The sequence below is a fragment of the Nerophis lumbriciformis genome, linkage group LG39, assembly GCF_033978685.3.
Source record: "Nerophis lumbriciformis linkage group LG39, RoL_Nlum_v2.1, whole genome shotgun sequence".
NCBI classification, from domain to species: Eukaryota; Metazoa; Chordata; class Actinopteri; order Syngnathiformes; family Syngnathidae; genus Nerophis; species Nerophis lumbriciformis.
In genome coordinates this window covers 4,834,269-4,857,715 of record NC_084586.2, presented here as the reverse complement: position 1 = coordinate 4,857,715, position 23,447 = coordinate 4,834,269, and the positions used below count along the sequence as shown (strand labels likewise).

At 41.6% G+C, this 23,447-nt stretch overlaps 1 protein-coding gene across 1 annotated transcript; it reads left to right on the top strand.

Moving 5' to 3' along the window:
- Window positions 1-1,053: 1,053 nt before the first annotated feature.
- srek1 (splicing regulatory glutamine/lysine-rich protein 1) lies at window positions 1,054-21,959 on the top strand. The gene is made up of 11 exons (XM_061931613.2): window positions 1,054-1,301; window positions 1,446-1,579; window positions 11,256-11,371; window positions 18,549-18,695; window positions 18,757-18,935; window positions 19,007-19,137; window positions 19,206-19,311; window positions 19,387-19,488; window positions 20,823-20,891; window positions 20,972-21,080; window positions 21,170-21,959. The coding sequence occupies exons 1-11, from the start codon at window positions 1,174-1,176 to the stop codon at window positions 21,275-21,277; spliced, it is 1,329 nt and encodes a 442-aa protein (XP_061787597.1). The 5' UTR covers window positions 1,054-1,173; the 3' UTR covers window positions 21,278-21,959.
- The last annotated feature ends 1,488 nt before the right edge of the window (window positions 21,960-23,447 follow it).

The following is a 23,447-nucleotide window of genomic DNA, read 5'->3' as shown; positions in this document are numbered from 1 at the left end:
ATAATGTCCAGAAAAATTCGCTTTATATTACTATAGAGTCCTTTTTAACGAATGAGTTTGATGGTTTATCACAAACCTTAAATGAAAGAAGTCCTTAATTGTTCTCCTGCAGCATGGCCTTGCTTTGTGTTTGGTGCGCCATCCTGTCGGCTGTATTTCACAGCACGACATACTGTTAAAAGTGTTTATACTATTTATACTTTCAATTAACAAATTGAAGTCTTGTGAAAGGTTGACAGGATAACTGGCATTAACTGTCAAAATAATTTCAAACTATTGAAGTTAGCTTACAGAATAAACATGTCAATCAACCCATATGATTTTTGCTGTAATATTTTTGTTTTGAAAAGTCACTGTGACTGATAGAAAAGTGATGGTTTTAGCAACATTTTAACCTGTCTGAATGCTAATAATCATTTTGCGAGCAAGCAGGTAAGCTGCGCGGGCGGAGCGCGCGGAGTGACCCATGTTACGAGCCCCCGGCCACGGGGGTGGCGGGCAGGTAAGCTGCTTACCTGCTGCGCGTGACGCCGGCCGCGGCGAAAGCGGACGAGGCGGGGTGTCGGTGCGGTGGGCGCGGTAGTGACCCTGGACGTGCGTCGGGCCCTTCTCGCGGATCGCCTCAGCTACGGCTCCCGGTGGGGCCCTCTCGGGGGAAGGAGCCTCGGTCCCGGACCCCGGCGAGGCGTCCCTCCGCTCCGTAAAAGTGTCCATCTCTTTTTCTTTTTTTTTTCTTCTGTTGTGGCATATGCTGCAGGTGCCTGCTCGTTTTTCGTATGTGGGTAACAACATTTAACTATGTATATATATTTCCCAATTGGTTTAACTGCCACCCGCAAAAAAAAAAAAAAAAAAAAAAAAAATCTAATTAATCCGCCCGACCCGACCCGCGAGCGGATAAAATCTTATTTTTTTAAATTTCATCCGCCCGATCCGCGGATAATCCGCGGACTCCGCGGTTGTGTCCGCAAACCGCGCATCTCTAGTTTGTATGCTACGATGCTCTTATTACGTGTGCCGCTCTTCGCCGCCAGGGGGCGGTAATGCGCATCAGCATTCGTGAAACTCCATTTTTTTAAAGTTAGAAGAAACCAGCCAAGCGCTCCTGGACGTAAAAAGGGAAGGAGGAATATTTATTCGGTCAAATATAGTAAAATAGGATTGTTTTGCACGATGAGCGGTATTCCCGGGACTGCCGTCGTCCAGGTGACCAATCTTTCATCGGCTGTGAGCAGCGAGCAGTTGCGCGCGCTCTTCGGCTTCCTGGGGGATATCGAGGAGCTGCGGCTCTACCCGCCCGAGTAAGCGCAAAGTTTCCGGGCCTGGCCGGGCAGGAAACACCGCGGATGTGCGGCCTGTGCTTGGTCCTCGCATAAACCGACACAACGACGTCTCGGGTGTCGTGCTCTTTTAACGAGCTCTTTTGTCTGCTTTTCTCTTTACAGCAACACATCTCTGTCCTTCTCGTCCAAAGTGTGTTACATAAAGTATCGACAACCTTCCAGTGTTGGTGTGGCGCAGCATCTTACCAACACTGTTTTTATCGACCGAGCTCTCATAGTGGTGCCATGTGCAGAAGGTGAGTGCAAGCTAACGTTAGCGCCAATAACTCCCATAAAATGTCTCTCTAGTCTTTAAAAAAAAAAAAAGTCCTTCCCTTCTATTCGGCTGTTTGCTCTTCTGGTTGATTTGTACTACTTTAATGAAGACTGGGGCACACAAAAAAAGGACCTCGTGCGTCATTGGTGACGTCTAATCGCACGTAGCCAGCTAGCAACGTTAGCTAATGCTAGCTAGTGTTAGCCTGTCACTGGGTGGTTTTGGAAGTACACAACAGTGCTAAAATGAATGGTGAATGTTATTGTGTGGATGCTGAGAGAGTCCCAACATTCCCACTAGATTTACGCTGCAATCAGCCAAAAGCAACTACACGAATGAGGTCACGCAGATACCCAATCAGATTGCTCAGATGTTCTCCCAATGCTGCAAACAGGGGGAATCGCTACCATTTACAGGTGTCAAACTCAAGGCCCAGAGTCCACTCTGGCCCGCCACATTTTACATGGCCTGCAAAAATAAAATTGCGTCAATAACGTACCGTATTTTTCGGAGTATAAGTCGCACCGGCCGAAAATGCATAATAAAGAAGGAAAAAAACATATATACCGTATTTTCCGCACCATAAGGCGCCCTGGGTTAAAAGCCGCGCCTTCAATGAACGGCATATTTCAAAACTTTGTCCACCTATAAGCCGCCCGGTGTTGTAAGCCGCATCTAACTGCGCTAAAGGAATGTCAAAAAAACAGTCAGATAGGTCAGTCAAACTTTAATAATATATTAAAAACCAGCGTTCTAACAACTCTGTTCACTCCCAAAATGTACGCAAATGTGCAATCACAAACATACGTATATCAACATGGACAGAGCTGCGTGAAAAAAGCCACCCGGCCTCTTCGCGTAAACTTAAACTTACCGTATTTTCCGCACTATAAGGCGCACCTAAAAACCACAAATTTTCTCAAAAGCTAACAGTGCGCCTTATAACCCGGTGCGCTTTATTACGATTCATTTTCATAAAGTTTCGATCTCGCAACTTCGGTAAACAGCCGCCATCTTTTTTCCCGGTAGAACAGGAAGCGCTTCTTCTTCTACGCAAGCAACCGCCAAGGTAAGCACCCGCCCCCATAGAACAGGAAGCGCTTCTTCTTCTACTGTAAGCTACCGCCCGCCCCCGGAAGAAGAAGAAAAAACGCGCGGATATCACCGTACGTTTCATTTCCTGTTTACATCTGTAAAGACCACAAAATGGCTCCTATTAAGCGAAAAGGATCCGGTTCATAAAAAGACGCAATCTCTCCATCCGCACACGGATTACTACCGTATTTCACAGCAACTGATATTCCTGTGAACCGCACTGTGGAACGGGAGCACGTACGGTGAATATTCGCACCACAGGGAATGAGAAGTCATCCTTCACTGTGGTTCTAGCTTGCCATGCTAACTTCCACCCATGGTGATATTCAAAAGGAAGACCTTGCCAAAAGAGACCTTTCCAGCCGGCGTCATCATAAAAGCTAACTCGAAGGGATGGATGGATGAAGAAAAGATGAGCGAGTGGTTAAGGGAAGTTTACGCGAAGAGGCCGGGTGGCTTTTTTCACACAGCTCCGAAGGCGAACACACCTTCACTAAGACGGGCAGACAGCGCCGGACGACATACGCCAACATTTGCCAGTGGATCGTAAATGCCTGGGCAGATATTTCGGTCACAACTGTGGTCCGAGCTTTCCGGAAGGCAGGATTCACAGAACTACTGGACAACAACAGCGACACTGACTCCGATGACTTCGACGAGACGGAACCGGCCATTTTGGATCCCACGCTTGCGCAACTTTTCAATTCGGACACCGAAGACGAAGAATTCGAAGGATTTACGAATGAAGAATAACTTCAGAAGGTGAGCGCTATGTTTATTTTGTGTGTTGTGACATTAACGTTCGAGCAACATTATGTTGCTATTGCTCTACACCATTTTGAATTTTACTATGTTTGTGATTGCACATTTGCGTACATTTTGGGACAGAGTTGTTAGAACGCTGGTTTTCAATATATTATTAAAGTTTGACTGAACTATCTGACTGTTTTTTTGACATTCCCTTTAGCGCAGCGTAGGCGCGGCTTATAATCCGGGGCGGCTTATTGGTGGACAAAGTTATGAAATATGTAATTCATTGAAGGTGCGGCTAATAATCCGGTGCGCCTTATAGTGCGGAAAATACGGTACCTTAACCACTCGCTCATCTTTTCTTCATCCATCCCTTCGAGTTAGCTTTTTATGATGACGCCGGCTGGAAATGTCTCTTTTGGCAAGGTCTTCCTTTTGAATATCACCATGGGTGGAAGTTTCATTAGCATGGCAAGCTAGAACCACAGTGAAGGATGACTTCTCATTCCCTGTGGTGCGAATATTCACCGTACGTGCTCCCGTTGTATCCACGGTGCGTTTCACAGGAATATCAGTTGCTGTGAAATAGTAATCCGTGTGTGGATGGAGAGATTGCGTCTTTTCATGAACCGGATCCCTGACGCTTAGTAGGAGCCATTTTGTGGTCTTTACAGATGTAAACACACAAAGGAAATGAAACGTACGGTGATATCCGCGCGCTTTTTCTTCTTCTACGCGAGCGGGTGGTTGCTTACAGTAGAAGAAGAAGCGCTTCCTGTTCTATGGGGGCGGGTGCTTACCTTGGCGGTTGCTTGCGTAGAAGAAGAAGCGCTTCCTGTTCTACCGGGAAAAAAGATGGCGGCTGTTTACCGAAGTTGCGAGATCGAAACTTTATGAAAATGAATCTTAATATTTATCCATATATAAAGCGCACCGGGTTAAAAGGCGCACTGTCAGCTTTTGAGAAAATTTGTGGTTTTTAGGTGCGGCTAATAGTGCGGAAAATACGGTAAGTCGCACTGGAGTATAAGTTGCATTTTTGGGGGACATTTATTTGATAAAACCCAACACCAAGAATAGACATTTGAAAGGCAATTTAAAGTAAATAAAGAATAGTGAACAACAGGCTGAATAAGTGTACGTTATATGACGCATAAATAAACAACTGAGAATGTGCCTGGTATGTTAACGTAACATATTATGGTAAGAGTCATTCAAATAACTATAACATATAGAACATGCTATATGTTTACCAAACAATCTGTCACTCCTAATCGCTAAATCCCATGAAATCTTATACGTCTAGTCTATTATGTGAATGAGCTAAATAATATTGTTTAATATTTTACGGTAATGTGTCAATAATTTCACACATAAGTCGCTCCTGAGTATAAGTCGCACCCCCGGCCAAACTATGAAAAAAGCTGCGACTTATAGTCCGAAAAATACGGTACTTTATATTGTTTTCCTAAATGTATACGTTTTTTTTTCCATTTTGACTGATAAAACTCATGCCTTGCATGCAGTTGCATATTTTTGCATAATATTATCCAATAATGCAACAAATGTTTTATCATACATCTCAAATAGTTTTTTTGGGAATAAAAATAAATACTTTATTATGAGAGATGTCCGATAATATCGGCCTGTCTATAGTATCGGCCGATAAATGCTTAAAATGTAATATCGGAAATGATCGGTATCGGTTTCAAAAAGTAAAATGAATTACTTTTTAAAACTCCGCTGTACGGAGCGGTACATATCTGGTAAAACACGGACGTAGGGAGCAGTACAGAGCAGTTGCGTCTCCCAGTAAGCAGCCTCTCCCCTCTCCTACACACAACACAGGAGTTGACGACTGCAGCATGAGAGGTTTACTGGCGACGCTTGATGACCTCATCAAACCGCCGCGAGCGGAGCATAACAACTACAAGGGTGTGTTGTTGCCGGTGCTGTAGCCGTGGCTAACAAGCGAGCTTGCTCGGTGACTGACTAACGACACCATGTCTATGGTTTGGGATTATTTTAAAGTGTCTCTGACGGATAAAAAACTGGCAATTTGCAATGACTGCAAAAAGTTGGTTATGCGAGGAGGAACCAAGACGTCTTCCTTTAATACAAGCAATTAGATCTCCCACCTCTTCAAGAACCATAAGAAGATACACGGTGAATACAAGCGGAAGATGGATGTGGATGTGAGCCCAGTTTATAATTTCCTGCAATACAGTATGCCAGGCAGTCTTGCACTAAATGAGGACTGTGTTATTGTTTACTTTATTACTCTAGTATACTCTGGATTGAAGCTGTGTGCCTTCATTGTTTTTGTAGTTGTTGTTTTGAGGCATGTTTAAAAATGCACTTTGTGAAAGTCAAAGTATAGTATTTCCCATAGTTGTAGTGGGTATCAGGATTATCTCAGGGAGAGCATGTCCCAAATTCCAAGCTGCTGTTTTGAGGCATGTTAAAAAAAATAATGCACTTTGTGACTTCAATAATAAATATGGCATTGTCATGTTGGCACTGTTTTCCATAACTTGAGTTGAAGTTGTTCCCTTATTTTGGAAAACCTTGTTACATTGTTTAATGCATCCAGCGGGGCATCACAACAAAATTAGGCATAATAATGTGTTAATTCCACGACTGTATATATCGGTATCGGTTGATATCGGAATCGGTAATTAAGAGTTGGACAATATCGGATATCGGCAAAAAAGCCATTATCGGACATCTCTAGTTATTATATGATAGACTATTGTTTTCAAAGCAAGTTATCTATCAAATTGTACACTGTAAGTATGACAATAGATTTTACAGTAAAAACTGGTTGCTCAGTCACCAGGTTTTTACTGTACTCTTTTTTTTTTCATTCATGGTAATACACAGTAAAAACAGCAACTGTAACTTTTACGGTAAAAAAAAAAAGGGTAGTTGGGTCAGCAGAAGTTTACCGTAAACAAGTGTACGGTTATTCTATTTACAGTAAAATACCGTGAAAACAACTGTAAATTTTATGTTAAAAAAAACAAAAAACTGGTCGCTCAGTCACCAATTATTTTTTCATTCACAGTAATAGACCGCAAAGACAACAACCGTACATTTTAAGTTAAAGTACACACACACACTAGATGTGGTGAAATTTGTCCTCTGCATTTGACCCATCCCCTTGTTCACCCCCTGGGAGGTGAGGGGAGCAGTGGGCAGCAGGGGTGGCTGCGCCCGGAAATAATTTTTGGTGATTTAACCCCCAATCCCAACCCTTGATGCTGAGTGCCAAGCAGGGAGGTAATGGGTCCCATTTTTATAGTCTTTGGTATGACTCGGCCGGGGTTTGAACTCACAACCTACCGATCTCAGGGCGGACACTCTAACCACTAGGCCATTATAATGTACTGTTATTCTATTTCCAGTAAAACACAGTGAATACAACCGTAAATTGTATGTATAAAAAAAAAAAAAAAAAAAACCTGTTGGCCCAGTCACCAAAATGTTATCATTAAAAAAAACTGTAGTATTGTTTTTTCATTCACAGTAATAAATCGCAAAAACAACAACCGTACATTTTACAGTACAAATAAATGTCAACTAAGTTGACAGAATTGTAATTTACTGTTATTCTATTTACAGTAAAATACTGTGAAAACAACTGTAAATTTTATGTAAAAAAAACAAAAAAAACTGTTGGCTCAGTCACCAAAATGTTGTCATTGGGGGCGGGGCGTGGTTAAGAGGGGAGGAGTATATTGACAGCTAGAATTCGCCAAGTCAAGTATTTCATATATATATATATATATACATATATATATATCTATATCTATATCTACATCCTGAAAATATGCAAACAAAACTGTGTTTAGATAATTGATACTTCAAACTTGCATAAATAAATATTAAGGAATATAACATAACTTGACTTCTGAGAGCTTCAAAATGTAATGAATAAAATGTTAAAGTTGTTGATAAACAAGCAATTATTTTAATAATTAAATATGGTCATTTTAAATGAATTATTATGATCATTTAAAATTAATTATTTCAAATATGTTTATTTTAATGTATAATTCTATGGCTGAATAAGGAGTCAGAAAAAATAAAAATAAAAATATAATTAATTTTGATGTTTTTAGCAAAATATAGTAAAAATGTATTTAAAAAATAAATACATTAATATATATATTTATTTTTAGGTAAGATAAACATAATAATACAATTTATCTCTAGTCTGAATGATTTAGTTCTTGTCACCCTGTTGTCCTCCCGTCATGAAAAAAAGGCTGTCCTCACTCAGGTCGCATGGAGCTGGAGGGGGCGTGGCCTCCAGCTCCGGCTGAAAATCGGGAGATTTTCGAGAGAATATTTGTCCCGGGAGGTTTTCGGGAGAGGCGCTGAATTTTGGGAGTCTCCCGGAAAATTCGGGAGGGTTGGCAAGTATGACTAAGTTGCCAGAATTGTAATGTACTGTTTTTCTATTTACAGTCAAACACTAAAAAAGCAACCATAGATTTTACAGTAAAAAAAACCTGGCAGCTTAGTCACAATAATTGTTCCGTAAAAAATTGGTACTGTTTTTCCATTTACAATAGTACACTGCAAAAGCAACCTTAAATTTAAGGTAAAAAAAAACCTGGCAGTGCAGTCGCCAGAATTTTACTGTAAAAAAAAAAACTGGTACTGTTTTTCCATTTCAATAATACACTGTACAACCCACCGTGAATTTTACATTACAATTCAGGTATTTACAGTCAAATTTACATATTCATCTTTACAGTGGCCGTAAAAATTACCATATTCACCGGACTGTAGAGCGCACAATTTTAAAATAAATAAATATTTTTCCATATATTAGCTTCGCTATAAGTCGCAGATGGATACATTGTGAAATGAGTTATTTACACATAAATATTTTGTAAATGTTTATTTACGTACCCTAAATGTTTCCAAACGGCTTATCAAACAACATAAGTCATTGGGCGGCATAGCTCAGTTGGTAGAGTGGCCCTGCCAGCAACTTGAGGGTTCCAGGTTCGATCCCCGCTTCTGCCATCCTAGTCACTGCCGTTGTGTCCTTGGGCAAGACACTTTACCCACCTGCTCCCAGTGCCACCCACACTGGTTTAAATGTAACTTAGACATTGGGTTTCGCTATGTAAAGCGCTTTGAGTCACTAGAGAAAAGCGCTATATAAATATAATTCACACAATTCACACATTGTCATGAACCCACTAGGTCTCCAATCAACTAAACAGACTCAGTATCTCCATTGTGACGAGCACGTACAAATATGCACGAAAACACTCCTACAGACATCACACGTGGGGCGATTTAGTAAATCAATATGGTTTTAGTTATATTGTAAAAACTTATAAATGTGGCTTGGAGTGCTAAAAAAAAAGACTCCATACTAGTAGAAACGCAGTGGACTGCCACAAGACAGAACGGCAACTGTACTTCCTCATAGCTCAGTCTAAACAGGAAGGGCAGTGCAGCCATTGCAGCACCTGCAGTGAGCAAACTCACCGAAAAAGATGGCACCATAGCACAAACAAAAATGTAGCTATTCAGTGCGTTTGCTTGTTTTGGTTTTTAAACTATTTACATTAGAGTCAGCGAATAAATTTTTTATAAATTAGCCACACAGTTTAATAAGCCGCAGGGTGCAAAGCGTAGGAAAAAAAGTGACGGCTTATAGTCCAGAATTTACGGTATATAATATTCAAATGCATAGGCATTATGTAATAATATCATGAGGGGAATCCTTGTGCCTTTTATATTTATAAATGATTCACTGCTTGCCAAAACTGCGGCGTGGCCCTCAGAGAACACGAGTTTGACACACCTGGTCACCTTTCAGCATTCACACACAATTAGTGAAGGAGTTGATTACTGATATTTAATTTTTGATATTATGATGTATTTGATATTGATCTTCAGATTAGCTCACTGGGTTATTTGCGGGGGAGTAACCATCACCTGTTTGTCGCGTCCATGGCAACACAGCTAACATAGTCCCCACCCCCACCCCCTCTCTTTCCCCCGCCTCCTCTCATTCTCCTTTTGCACCCTCCCCCACCCTCCCCCACCCCCACTCCGCCCCCCCTTTCGGCAACACATGAAGTTGACGTGACTTGGTGCTGGATGGAGTTTATTAATTTGGTTTTGTATGTTTTTTCTGTGTGATTATGTGTGCATATCAGATGACTAGAGCGGGCCAGCCGTTACACTACACTAGCCTGAGTCAGGCATTGTTTTCCAAGCCACAAATCCCCGATGGGGCCCAACGCAGCCTTCACGGGGGGGATGTGACCCGGAGAATAGCCCGCTGAGCCTTCCAAGATGGACACCTTGTCTCTTTTTATTTTTGTTTGATTTTTTGATTTTTTATTTTGATATCTCCATTTTGTTTCCTTTCATACTTTCCCATGTTGTCCACTCTCTGCTGTCTCTATCCAGAAAAGGTGGTTCTCTCTAGCCTTGTGATTTTTTATATTTGTTATTTTCCCATTTGGTTTTGTTTTTTGATTATTGTCCAAACCCCATGCCCCCCTCTCTCTCTCTCCCGCTGCAGCTTGTATGTGGTTGAGTCGGCATGCCGCCGGGATGCTAGGAGGATGACTAACACTTGACTCTCTTGTCTCCTATGACCGTTGCCATAGTGAGAGGCTAGTCGCTCTCCAAGTGAGACCCGGTCCTCTCATGGACTGAACATCTTTATACAAAATGCTTCAACTCTCACCTGTTCTCAAGTCCACTTAGCTGCTCTTTTTTTTACCACACAGTATTTGCAGTCATATGTACTTAAAGGTACACGGGGGTTGTAGTCGCCCTCGCACGAGGCCTGTATCACCAAGCACAGCCTTCCTTGTTAAGTAGATTATGTAAACGTATCTTTACTAAGATAAGCTCGATCACTTTTAATGTCCAACTGTTCTGAGAACAACAAATGCATGGATTTGTGGGAGATTTTTTTTTTTTTTTTTTTTTTTTTAAACGCTAGTAAAAATAGTGGTGCACAAATAATTGAATCCCAGTTATTATTCTAAATGGAATCATAATTTTTAAAAATCTGTTTAAAAAAAAATAGTTTGAAATATTTTGAATTTTTTTTGATAAGAATACATTTTTTTAAATGATTTTAGGCCATCTCCATGCAGCCAGAAGGAGCTTTTCTAACCTGTTTTTAAAAGCCTAATTATAAATATTATACCAAAAATAATGCATCGCGAGCATCGGTTTGAATCGAGTCACCCCAGGAACCGGGTCGAATCGTTAGGTGCCCGAAGATTCACACCCCTCGTAAGAAAGCCGCTTGGTGGTACAAGCCCCGCCCCCTCCCAGCCTGCGTGTGCGTCAGGAAAGCAGATGAATTGTTTATTTTTGTTGTTGTTGTTGCCAGTGCTAAAACTTGTTCTTCTCTGTATCTGATGTCCCGTGTGCTATTAGTGACGCAGCCATTGGGGTTGTCTTGTGTTGCCAAACCATCACCCCCCCTCTCCCCCCGCACGGAAAAGCGCCCACGCGTTGCTCGCGCGGCGTTCATGACCACAATATGTTTCCAGTCCAGGTGACCCATGCATCCCTAAGTGTTGACTCACATTCTCTGCATTGTTTTTTTTTTATTTATTTTTTTAAAGGGAACACAACGCAAACACACAGTTAGCATGTTAGCAGTGTGCTAAGATAAACCAGGTGGGATGCTAGGATGCTGGGGGGGGGGTAGTAGAAGACAATGAGGGGGTGATGCGGGGGATGGGGGGCGGGGACTGTATTCTCTGAGTTTCTAGAACAAGTCGCTTATGTTTGCTTCTGCCCTGCAGGGAAGATTCCAGAAGAGGCCAAGGCTTTGTCACTTTTGACCCCTACCACCCCCGTGCACAGCCTCCTCTCTGGCGCGGGGCTGCTCCCCATCCCGACACCATCGCCGCTTCAGAACGTGAGTGTGATTAGTTACCATTTTCTGTCCCGCCTGAATTGAAATACTGTTAATATTACAAACCCTGTTTCCATATGAGTCGGGAAATTGTGTTAGATGTAAATATAAACGGAATACAATGATTTGCAAATCCTTTTCAACCCATATTCAATTGAATGCACTACAAAGACAAGATATTTGATGTTCAAACTCATAAACGTAATTTTTTTTTTGCAAATAATAATTAACTTAGAATTTCATGGCTGCAACACGTGCCAAAGTAGTTGGGAAAGGGCATGTTCACCACTGTGTTACATGGCCTTTCCTTTTAACAACACTCAGTAAACGTTTGGGAACTGAGGAGACACATTTTTGAAGCTTCTCAGGTGGAATTATTTCCCATTCTTGCTTGATGTACAGCTTAAGTTGTTCAACAGTCCGGGGTCTCTGTTGTGATATTTTAGGCTTCATATGGCGCCACACATTATCAATGGGACACAGATCTGGACTACAGGCAGGCCAGTCTAGTACACGCACTCTTTTACTACGATGCCACGCTGTTGTAACACGTGGCTTGGCATTGTCTTGCTGAAATAAGCAGGGGCCCATGACAACAGTGCTTGGATGGCAACATACAGTATGTTGCGCCAAAACTTGTATGTACCGTATTTTCCGCACTATAAGCCGCCCCGGGTTATTAGCCGCACCTTCAATGAATGGCATATTTCAAAACTTTGTCCACCTATAAGCCGCCCCGGACTATAAGCCGCGCCTACGCTGCGCTAAAGGGAATGTCAAAAAAACAGTCAGATAGGTCAGTCAAACTTTAATAATATATTAAAAACCAGCGTTCTAACAACTCTGTCCCAAAATGTACGCAAATGTGCAATCACAAACATAGTAAAATTCAAAATAGTGCAGAGCAATAGCAACATAATGTTGCTCAAACGTTAATGTCACAACACACAAAATAAACATAGCGCTCACTTTCTGAAGTTATTCTTCATTCGTAAATCCTTCGAATTCTTCGTCTTCGGTGTCCGAATTGAAAAGTGTGTGTATAAGGTAAGACATATTATCTGGCACTTTGTTTTCGCAATATTATGCAAACACAACTTTTCTTACCTTCTGGTACCTGCTGATCTGTATTTGGGATCTCTATAAATCCTGAAAAATTGTGCGAGTCCGCCTTTGTAGTCCGTGACGACACCGTAGTCTATAAGCGTCTTTTAATGAACCGGAAACACCAAGAAGCACCACCTTTAAAATCATCCAGGTGAAGTTCGCTTGCTAGCGTTGTTGCCTTCATTCGAATAGTGATGGTACTGACACTTCTGCTTGCTGCTCTCTGCTCAACAACCCACTGTTCGAGTTTGTCCTCCAACAGTTGCCATCTTGCTTTGTTCCCTCGGAAACTCTGTTTTGTCTTCTTTACCTGGCGCAGGTCATCTTCTTGCTTCCTCCACCTACGCACCATTGATTCATTTATGTTATATTCTCTTGCTGCTGCTCTATTTCCGTGTTCTTCGGCATGACTTATTGCCTTAAGTTTAAATTCTGCGTTATACGCGTGTCGCTTAGTAGGAGCCATTTTGTGGTCTGGTCTTTACAGATGTAAACACACAAAGGAAATGAAACGAAAATCCGCGCGCTTCTTCTTCATCCGGGGGCGGGTGGTTGATTACAGTAGAAGAAGAAGCGCTTCCTGTTCTATGGGGGCGGGTGCTTACCTTGGCGGTTGCTTGCGTAGAAGAAGAAGCGCTTCCTGTTCTACCGGGAAAAAAGATGGCGGCTGTTTACCGAAGTTGCGAGACCGAAACTTTATGAAAATGAATCTTAATATTTATCCATATATAAAGCGCACCGGGTTAAAAGCCGCACTGTCAGCTTTTGAGTAAATTTGTGGTTTTTAGGTGCGGCTAATGGTGCGGAAAATACGGTACCTTTCAACATTAATGGTGCTTTCACAGATGTGTAAGTTACCCATACCGTGGCCACTTATACACCCCCATACCATCACAGATGCTGACTTTTGAACTGTACGCCGACAACAAACTGGATGTTTTTTTTCCTCTTTTTTCCGGAGGACACGACGTCCACAGTTTCCAAAAACAATTTGAAATGTGGACTCGTCAGATCACAGAACACTTTTCCACTTTGCATCAGTCCATCTTAGATGAGCTCAGGCCCAGCGAAGCCGGATGTGTTTCTGGGTGTTGTTGATAACTGGCTTTCGCTTTGCATAGTAGAGTTTTAATTTGCACTTACAGATGTAGCGACGAACTGTAGCAACTGACAGTGGTTTACTGAAGTGTTCCTGAGCTCATGTGGTGATATCCTTTACACACTGATGTCACTTTTTGAGGCAGTACCGCCTGAGGGATCAAAGGTCCGTAATATCATCGCTTATGTGCAGTGATTTTTCCAGATTCTCTGAACCCTTTGATGATATTACGGACCATAGATAGTGAAATCCCTAAATTCCTTGCAATAGCTCGTTGACAAATGTTGATCTTAAACTGTTGGACAATTTGCTCACGCATTTGTTCACAAAGTGGTGACCCTCGCCCCATCCTTGTTTATGAATGACTGAGCATTTCATGGAATCTACTTTTATACCCAATCATGGCACCTACCTGTTCCCAATTAGCCTGTTCACCTGTGGGATGTTCCAAGTACCGTAAGTGTTTGATCAGCATTCCTCAACTTTCTCAGTCTTTTGTGCCACTTGTGTTAGCTTTTTTGAAACATGTTGCTGACATCAAATTTCAAATGAGCTAATATTTGCAAAAAATAACAAAGTTTCTCAGTTGGAACATTAAATATCTTGTCTTTGCAGTCTATTCAGTTGAATATAGGTTGAAAAGGATTTGCATATCATTGTATTCTGTTTTTATTTACGATTTACACGACGTGCCAACTTCACTGGTTTTAGGGTTTGTAATTTTTCGGCCTTTTTTTGTTGAGTGGCGGAATTTGTAACGGCTTTGTCAGAGATTTGCAGCAAAAGTAGCATTGTCTTGAGGCTTGTTTTTTTTTTTTACCAATAACATTGAATCAACTTTATGAATGAAGTTTTATGAATGTGTTATCAATCTTTTAAGTGTTTATTGTAACCTAAAGAAGCACAGGAGTTCAACAAGAATTTGAAAACAATTACTGTGTTGGTTGTTTTCATCGTTTTATTCCCCACAGCAGGGCTGGACGAATATGGCAAAAATATTAATCACGATTATTTTTGATTGATATTCAAATCACGGTTAATAGCACAATTATTCATTCATTTGAAAATATGAATATTTATTTTACCACCAAAACTCATCTTAAAATATAAATTAAAAGAAAGAAAGAACAAAGTGATGTTTTTAAGAGCCATTTCCTTCGACATACTTTTGTTTTTATCCCTGACTTTATTACATTTAGGAAACCACTTCTTTTAGTGAAATACAGCTTTGGACAATGTTGTCTAGTATTTTAAGTCAACGCATAATTTCTTAAATGTATCATTAAGTGTTTTAAGTACATTATCCTTGTGTAAGGTACTTTTCGGAAACCTTTTACTTTGTTAGCGCTGTCAGACCGCATGTTGACTTGAGGCTGTTAAAAAACGGGAGAGTGTCTCTCAAGTTGCGACTGCTGTCGTGTTTGTACGTTGATCTTACATCGGTGATGTCGTTCACAACGACAGACCCGGATGAGATGTGTTGTGGGTGTATGGATTGTTCTTGCTAGCTTTAGCTTTGGAGTTAAGTCACTCTTTCAAGTGGCCATCTCTACATTGTTTAGTTCATTGTTTCAGGGTATAGTTCGCAGTCCCGGACACGTTTTCCCAAACAAATGTTCCATCTTCTCACAAAGACAGCATTTAAATCACATTCATGTAAATTTCCCTGATATTCTGCGTTTAACAGCGGATTCCGTTTTGATTATTGTTTAGTTTGTTTGTGATTCTGTCTGTGGTTATGTTAACTTTAATCATATGGCCTTACTTTTTTTGTTGAGTTTAGTCCTCATTGATTAGGCATAATAGTGCTATGTCAAATAAAAAGTAGCAACCAAAGTGAGATCCCAGTTACATCCGCAGAGACTTAAAAGTAGACACTAGATGGCAGTAAAAGCACAAAATCGTTCATTGTGAAATGACTGTACTGTTTTAACAAATTATAACTAATAATAGCAATAATTATTACAACTACAGAAAGAAACGCCACCAAATACTTCCTTTTTGTCCAGTGTCTGCTCTGTCGTCCACAAGTTGCAGACATTCTCCATGTTTGTTTTACACTTGAAAAGTGTTTGTCCATTTGAAACATTCATTTATATTACAACACAATTACAGTGCATCTGGAAAGTATTCACAGCGCTTTACTTCTTCCACATTAAAGCCTTATCCAAAAATGGAATAAATTAATTTTTGTCCTCAAGATTCTGCACACAATACCCCATAATGACAATGTGAAAAGGTTGTTAAATATTTTTTTGCAAGTTTATTAAAATAAGATACTGACTACTTAGTTGATGCACCTTTGGCAGCAATTTCAGCCTCAAGTCTTTTTAAATACGATGCCACAAACTTGGCAACTGTTAAGAGCGATTGATAGCGCTAAGTTTTGTTAACGAGAAACGATGTAAGATTGTCATCACACTTCAACATCTCTAAAATGTCAATACTGCCTCTTTGCTAGGTCAGCATTGCAAATGGAAATATGTTCTTAATTGTCTTATCCTGGATAAACAGAGGTTAAATTAATAAATGGAAACTAGGAAGGGCGGACGCTGGTGTGTTGCGAAATCTTTACACACTCCATTACCCAGAAAGCTTAGTAGTCGGGCTGGGAATCTTTGGGCACCGCATGATTTAATTAGATTCGTAAGTGTAACGATTTCGATTCAGAATGGATTCTCGATTCATAATCAATACTTTTTAAATAACATTGGGTGCCACTTCTATGATTGACTACATTCCTCCATAAAATAGACAAACAGCTTTGATAATATTTTGTATTACTTATCTGTATGGCAAATCTGGGCATCTAGATTAACAATATGATTTGCCTGGCTGGAAAGGACAGTAAAATATATATATATATATATATATATATATATATATATATATGAGTACAGGCCAAACGTTTGTACACACCATCTCCTCATTCAATGCGTTTTCTTTATTTTCATGACTATTTACATTGTAGATTGTCACTGAAGGCATCAAAACTATGAATCAACACATGTGGAGTTATGTACTTAACAAAAAAAGGTGAAATACCTCAAAGCATATTTTATATTCTAGTTTCTTCAAAATTGCCACACTTTGCTCTGATTACTGCTTTGCACACTCTTGGCATTCTCTCGATGAGCTTCAAGCACACCCGTGAAGTGAAAACCATTTCAGGTGACTACCTCTTGAAGCTCATCGAGAGAATGCCAAGAGTGTGCAAAAAAGTAATCAGAGTTGAGTTGAGTTTGAGTTTATTTCGAACATGCAAGCATACAACGTGATGCGTCACAAATTCCAGTTTCTCTTTTCAACATGTTCGAAAAGGAGTAGGAAGAAGCAGAGCTTATTTAATCCTACCCTTTTTCTTTTACATAACAGTTGCTAAAACTTTTGTTCACTTCCTGTTCTCAATTTATTCACAATATACTCCATAAGTTATCACAATAAAAATAAATAAATAAATAATACTTGGTGAAGTAAGTTATATTTCATATGATGAGATGAATAAGACTATTTTGAGAATGGATGGATGAAATAAATTCAAAGGGTGGCTTTTTGGAAGAAAACTAGAATATAAAACATGTTTTCAGGTATTTCACCTTTTTTTGTTAATAAGTACATAACTCCACATGTGTTCATTCAGTTTTGATGCCTCCAGTGACAATCTACAATGTAAATAGTCATGAAAATAAATACATTGAATGAGACGGTGTGTCCAAGCTTTTGGCCTGCAGTGTATATTTTTTAATAGATTTTAGATTTTTTTTTTTTAATCGATTAAGAATCGTTGCAAATACTTGCGATTCATTCAAGAATCTATTTCTTTTGACACCCCTACTTAGTAGCGCTATAGACGGGAACAGGAAACTACGCGGGAAGACGACAATTTTTATTTGTTACACGTTATTGTTACCCGTTGTCTTTGTCTGCACAAGAAACAAACATAAGTTTTGATCATACAGTTGACATGGACGTTTGAGCGGCACTCAGAGACAAATTCTATTGGCCCACAAGATGCGGAAGTTGGACAAAAATGCGAGGCCGCATGTAATTCGGTTGAATTTGCGCAATCACAATCCTGTGAACTAGGGATGTCCGATAATATCGGCAGTCCAAAAGTAAAATGTATGACTTTTTAAAATGCCGCTGTGTACACGGACGTAGGAAGGAGTACAGAGCGCCGATAAACCTTAAAGGCACTTCCTTTGCGTGCCGGCCTAATGACACAATATCTACGGCTTTTCACACACACCATTGAATGCCATGCATTCTTGGTCAACAGCCTTACAGGTCACACTGAGGGTGGCCGTATAAACAACTTTAACACTGTTACAAATATGCGCCACACTGTGAACCCACACCAAACAAGAATGACAAACACATTTCGGGAGAACATCCGCACCGTAACACAACATAAACACAACAGAACAAATACCCCAAAACCCTTGCAGCACTAACTCTTCCGGGACGCTACAATATACACCCCTCATGCTAAATTCCAAGCTGCTGCTTTGAGGTATGTTAAAAAAAATGCACTTTGTGACTTCAATAATAAATATGGCAGTGCTATGTTGGCATTTTTTTCCATAACTTGGGTTGATTTATTTTGGAAAACCTTGTTACATTGTTTTTAATGCATCCAGCGGGGCATCACAACAAAATTAGGCATAATAATGTGTTAATTCCACGACTGTATATATCGGTATCGGTTTATATCGGAATCGGTAATTAAGAGTTGGACAATATTGGAATATTGGATATCGGCAAAAAAGCCATTATCAGACATCTCTACTGTGAACTTCTGCCACTGGGTTGAGCAGACAGCCTGTTGATTAGTTTGAGCACTGCTGCCACCTAGCTGGAGACTTGTGTATTGCTCCAGCATGGATAAAGACACTAGTAGTGCAAGAAGTACTGCTTTGCTCGTGGTGTTCATCAATGAAGTCAACCATCTAAACTTGGAAGTTTGCTCCTCAGCTGAACCTTCCCCTTGTCGGCGTCATGACAGCCGGCCTCGATCCCGCCGCGTCGGCGCTTTCACAGCCCCCACTTATAGGCAACGTGGACCCTTCCAAGGTGGACGAGATCAGGAGGACGGTGTATGTGGGCAACCTGAACTCACAGGTGAGCAACATTGTCGCCCCCTGCTGGCAAGTAGTTTGACGGCGGTCCCCCTCGCCCGCAGACCACCACAGCCGACCAGCTACTGGAGTTCTTCAAGCAGGTTGGCGAGGTGAAGTTTGTGCGGATGGCGGGCGACGAGACGCAGCCCACGCGCTTCGCCTTCGTGGAGTTTGTCGACCAGGAGTCGGTCAACCGGGCGCTGAACTTCAACGGAGTCATGTTCGGAGACCGCCCCCTCAAGTGGGTGCCTCCTCGCTCTCACCCGTGTCTCTTGGCGCTTTTTGATGATTAGTTTTTTTTACCCCCGCCAGGGTCAATCACTCCAACAACGCCATCGTGAAGCCTCCAGAGATGACGCCTCAGGCCGCCGCCAAGGAGCTGGAGAGCGTGATGAAGAGGGTCCGTGAGGCGCAGTCCACCATTGCCGCCGCCATCGAGCCAGGTACGACTCCGCCCACACGCCGCACGGAACGCAGCGCCGCTCGGCTGACGTCGCATTTCTGTCCGCAGCCGAGAAAGAAAGGCGCTACTCGGGTCACTCCGGTCGTTCGGGGAGGTCGCGGCGTTCACGGTCTCATTCGGGGTCGCGCAGGAGACGTTCGCGCTCCAAACACAGGTCAGTCGCCATCTTCCCTGTCCTCGTCTTCTTCCCCCGTTGTGACCGCGATGCTTTCGCTTCCTGTCTGAACAGGCCGCCGCCCAATTGGACGAGGAACGACTTGCACGCTTCCAGGGGCGGCCACAGGAGGCGCTCTCGCTCCAGAGGCCGGCGGCGCAGCAACAGCCGCACCAGGTTGGTTACGACACGACCTTTGAACTGCTTTTTAGGGGTGCACAAAAAAATCGATTCACATCCGAATCGCGATTCTTATTATACCCGATTGTAAATCTAGTCATAATTTTAAAAAATCGATTGACGAAAACTAAATATATATATTTTTATATGTATACAGTACAGGCCAAAAACGTGGACACACCTTCTCATTCAATGTGTTTTCTTTATTTTCATGACTATTTACATTTGTAGATTGTCACTGAAGGCATCAAAACTATGAATGAACACATGTGGAGTTATGTACTTAACAAAAAAAGGTGAAATAACTGAAAACATGTTTTATATTCTAGTTTCTTGAAAAATAGCCACCCTTTGCTCTGATCACGTTTTCGCACACTCTTGGCATTCTCTCGATGGGCTTCAAGAGGTAGTCACCTGAAATGGTTTTCACGTCACAGGTGTCATAGTGTTGATGCCTTCAGTGACAATCTACAAGGTAAATAGTCTTTGAAAATAAAGAAAACGCATTGAAATGAGAAGGTGTGTCCAAACTTTTGGCCTTTACTGTGTGTGTGTGTGTGTGTGTGTGTGTGTGTGTGTGTGTGTACCTACCGTATTTTTCGGAGTATAAGTCGCACCTGCCGAAAATGCATAAAAAAAAAGAAAAAAACATATATAAGTCGCACTGGAGCCCGGCCAAACTCTGAAAAAAACTGCGACTTATAGTCCGAAAAATACGGTATATATATATATATATATATATATATATATTTTTTACATTTATTTATTTTTATTTTTATTGTTTTATAAGAACCAATTCTTAAAAATATGTTTTTAGAAAGAGCTTTTCTAACCTGTAACCTGTTTTGAAACACAAATGTCATTATAATAATTATACATAATATAATATAATATATATGAGAATTAATCTGAATTGAGAATCGTGTTTAATGGACCAATGATTCTTAAGCTGGTACGCGGGATCCATCTAGTGGTACGCCAAAGAATCACTTAATTAAATATTCAAACACAGTGTTACTGTTCAAACTGTGTTAAATGTGACAGTGGCCAAAAATATTAAATATACTTGTTAAATAAAACCTTTGCCTTGTTTTTAATGAATACTTAGGCCTACTATGCTACTGTATTTTAATATTGGTCATTATGTTGGTACTTGGAGAGCCATGTGTTTTCTGAGGTGGTACTTGGTGAAAAAAGTTTGAAAACCACTTGAATAGGGAATCGATTCAGAATCAGAACGTCAACCCATGAATCGGATCGAATCGTTAGGTGCCCAAAGATTCACGCCCCTAGTAGTTTGATTCCCCATTAACGACGACAATCACTGCCAGGGTCCGGAGGCGGAGTGGAGGTCGCTCCAGGAGTCCTCCCAGGAAAGGACATTCGTCCTCGCCAAAGAGGTCAACGGCGCGTCATAATATTAGTAACCACCGAAAGGAACGTCGCATATTTACAAAACAGTGTTTTTTTTTAATCTTAGGAGTAAGAAGCGATGGGAACGCAGCCGGGAAGCGAGGGAGCGCTCTTCGTCGAGGAAGAGGGGCCGCAAAGACGAGGAGCGAACGAAAAGCAAAGCCAAGCCGCACAAGGTAGGCTGAGGGGGCGGGGCTTCTTTGGCGCCGCGCCGGCGAACGTCGGGGGGGAGAAAAGTCTCACAGAGGGGGACGTTATGTTTCAGGAGGGGAGGGGCTGTGACAGAGAAGGCTCATCCACGCCGACTCGAGACGTGACCTCGTCTCCCTTCGCTCAGCACAACGGCGTCCATCGCGGCGACGACGACGACTGACTTTTGACGTCATCGCTTACATTTTGACTCTCCAGCCCGGAGGCCAGATCAACGTCACGCTTGATCGCCATGTTGAACTTTTTCGTCCATGAATTGACACCAGGTCCACATGCTAAGCGGACCAGGAAGGGACAAACACGTCTAGCACAGGTTTAGGATCTTTGTCCTCATCATCATCATCATCATCGTGCATCCGCGAACTTCTTCATCCGTTTCTAGAAACGTACACCGCGTGCGGTCACATGTTCGCTTGTCGTTCCCGTGCTGTAAAAGTCAACATTACTCGCGCCGTCGGACGCGTCGCGCCTCCAATCCTCACCTGGGCAGTTTGGAAGGAAATGTTTCCTGCTGGAGACGCCATGTTACAAACACGTCATGTTTTATTTCATGTTTTTATATTTTTGCGAGTACCGCTACCGTTTTAGTCCAAGCGCCATGTCACTGTGTCCTCTTCTTCTCTTTGTTTGTTGTGAAAAAAAATTGTAACTGTATTTTCATTTATAAGTATAAAAAAAATAATAATAATAAAATAACGTAAGAGGAAGTGACATCACATTAGAGGTTGAAAAAGTGCCTACACTATGATTGTACAATAAAAAGTTTATTAGCGTGGTTAGCGTCTAGCGCTGTGTGACAGACAAAGAAGAAGAAGCCAGTATTAAATGATGTGTCAAACTTTTAATTGGTCGTTGACGTCATTGCTTTCAAGCTTGTTTTGTTTTAATTTGACTCAACCCTTGTGCACCCCTAGGGCCCAAAACAGGCATTACATGTGTTCCTTATGTGATATGGTTGTTCATTTTAAAGTTAAAGTACCAATGATTGTCACACACACGCTCGGTGTGGTGAAATTATTTTCTGCTTTTGACTCATCACCCTTGATCACCCCCTGGGAGGTGAGGGGAGCAGCGAGCAGCAGCAGTGGCCGCGCCCGGGAATCAATTTTGGTGATTTAACCCCCAATTCTAACCCTCGATGCTGAGTGCCAATTTTGAAAGTTAGTTAGTCTGAGATTACACGGAGGGCTTTTTTATAACAATTACATTGTGTTTTTGATTGCAACGTTGTCAGGACATAATAAAATATACGCACATTTTTTGGAGTTTTGCTTATTCACAATCATGAGAGACAAGAAGCTGCGATAGGCTCCAGCGGCGCCCCGCTACCCCGAAAGGGACAATCGGTAGAAAATGGATGGATGAAGAACACACTAGCTCGGTTGGTAGAGTGGCCGTGCCAGCAACTTGAGGGTTCCAGGTTCGATCCCCGCTTCCGCCAGCCTAGTCACTGCCGTTGTGTCCTTGGGCAAGACACTTTACCCACTTTCTCCCAGTGCCACCCACACACTGGTTTAAATGTATCTTAAATATTGGGTTTCACTATGTAAAAGCGCTTTGAGTCACTAGAGAAAAGCGCTATATAAATATAAATCACTTCACTTCCCGTCTTTTTGTTTGTAGGATTTTAAAGATGATAAACGCTTGGGAGATGTGGCTAACTGTTGTAGCCTTCCAAAGCAACTTCACAACCCTCTGGCAGCGTTTTGTATACACACTGCACGTCTATATATAATGTGGTAACAGACACGTTCTTAACAATGTGTAATATGTACGATATTTACCATATTTTGATCATTTTAATCATTTCCGGTATTTATTTCTTCAGCGCACATCTGACTTCCAGCAACAAATGTGTCTTCCTACTTCCGGATACAAAACGCTTGTGTTTGTGTTATTATCATGGCAGACTTGGTAACAACACAAAGACGAATATTTTTGGACAAATGAGGATTCATAACCTTCTCTTTTTCAAGCTGAATAAACAAAGGATTTACTGCTGCTTCTAGAAGCCAACCCGAAGAAGAGTGTGAAACGTTGGAGCAGACAGACGCAGAGAGAGTGAGGTGAAATCGACTAGGTCAGGGGTCGGCAACCCGCGGCTCCGGAGCCGCATGCGGCTCTTTGATCACTCTGATGCGGCTCAGCTGCATACTTGCCGACCCCCCTCCCCCGATTTTCCCGGGAGACTTCTGGATTTCAGTGCCTCTCGCCGAAAACTACCGGGATTAATATTCTCCGATTTTCACCCTTACAATAATAATAAGGGCGTGCCATGATGGTACAGCATTTAGCACCCGCTACAATCTGTATAATCAGCGTGCCAGCCCAGC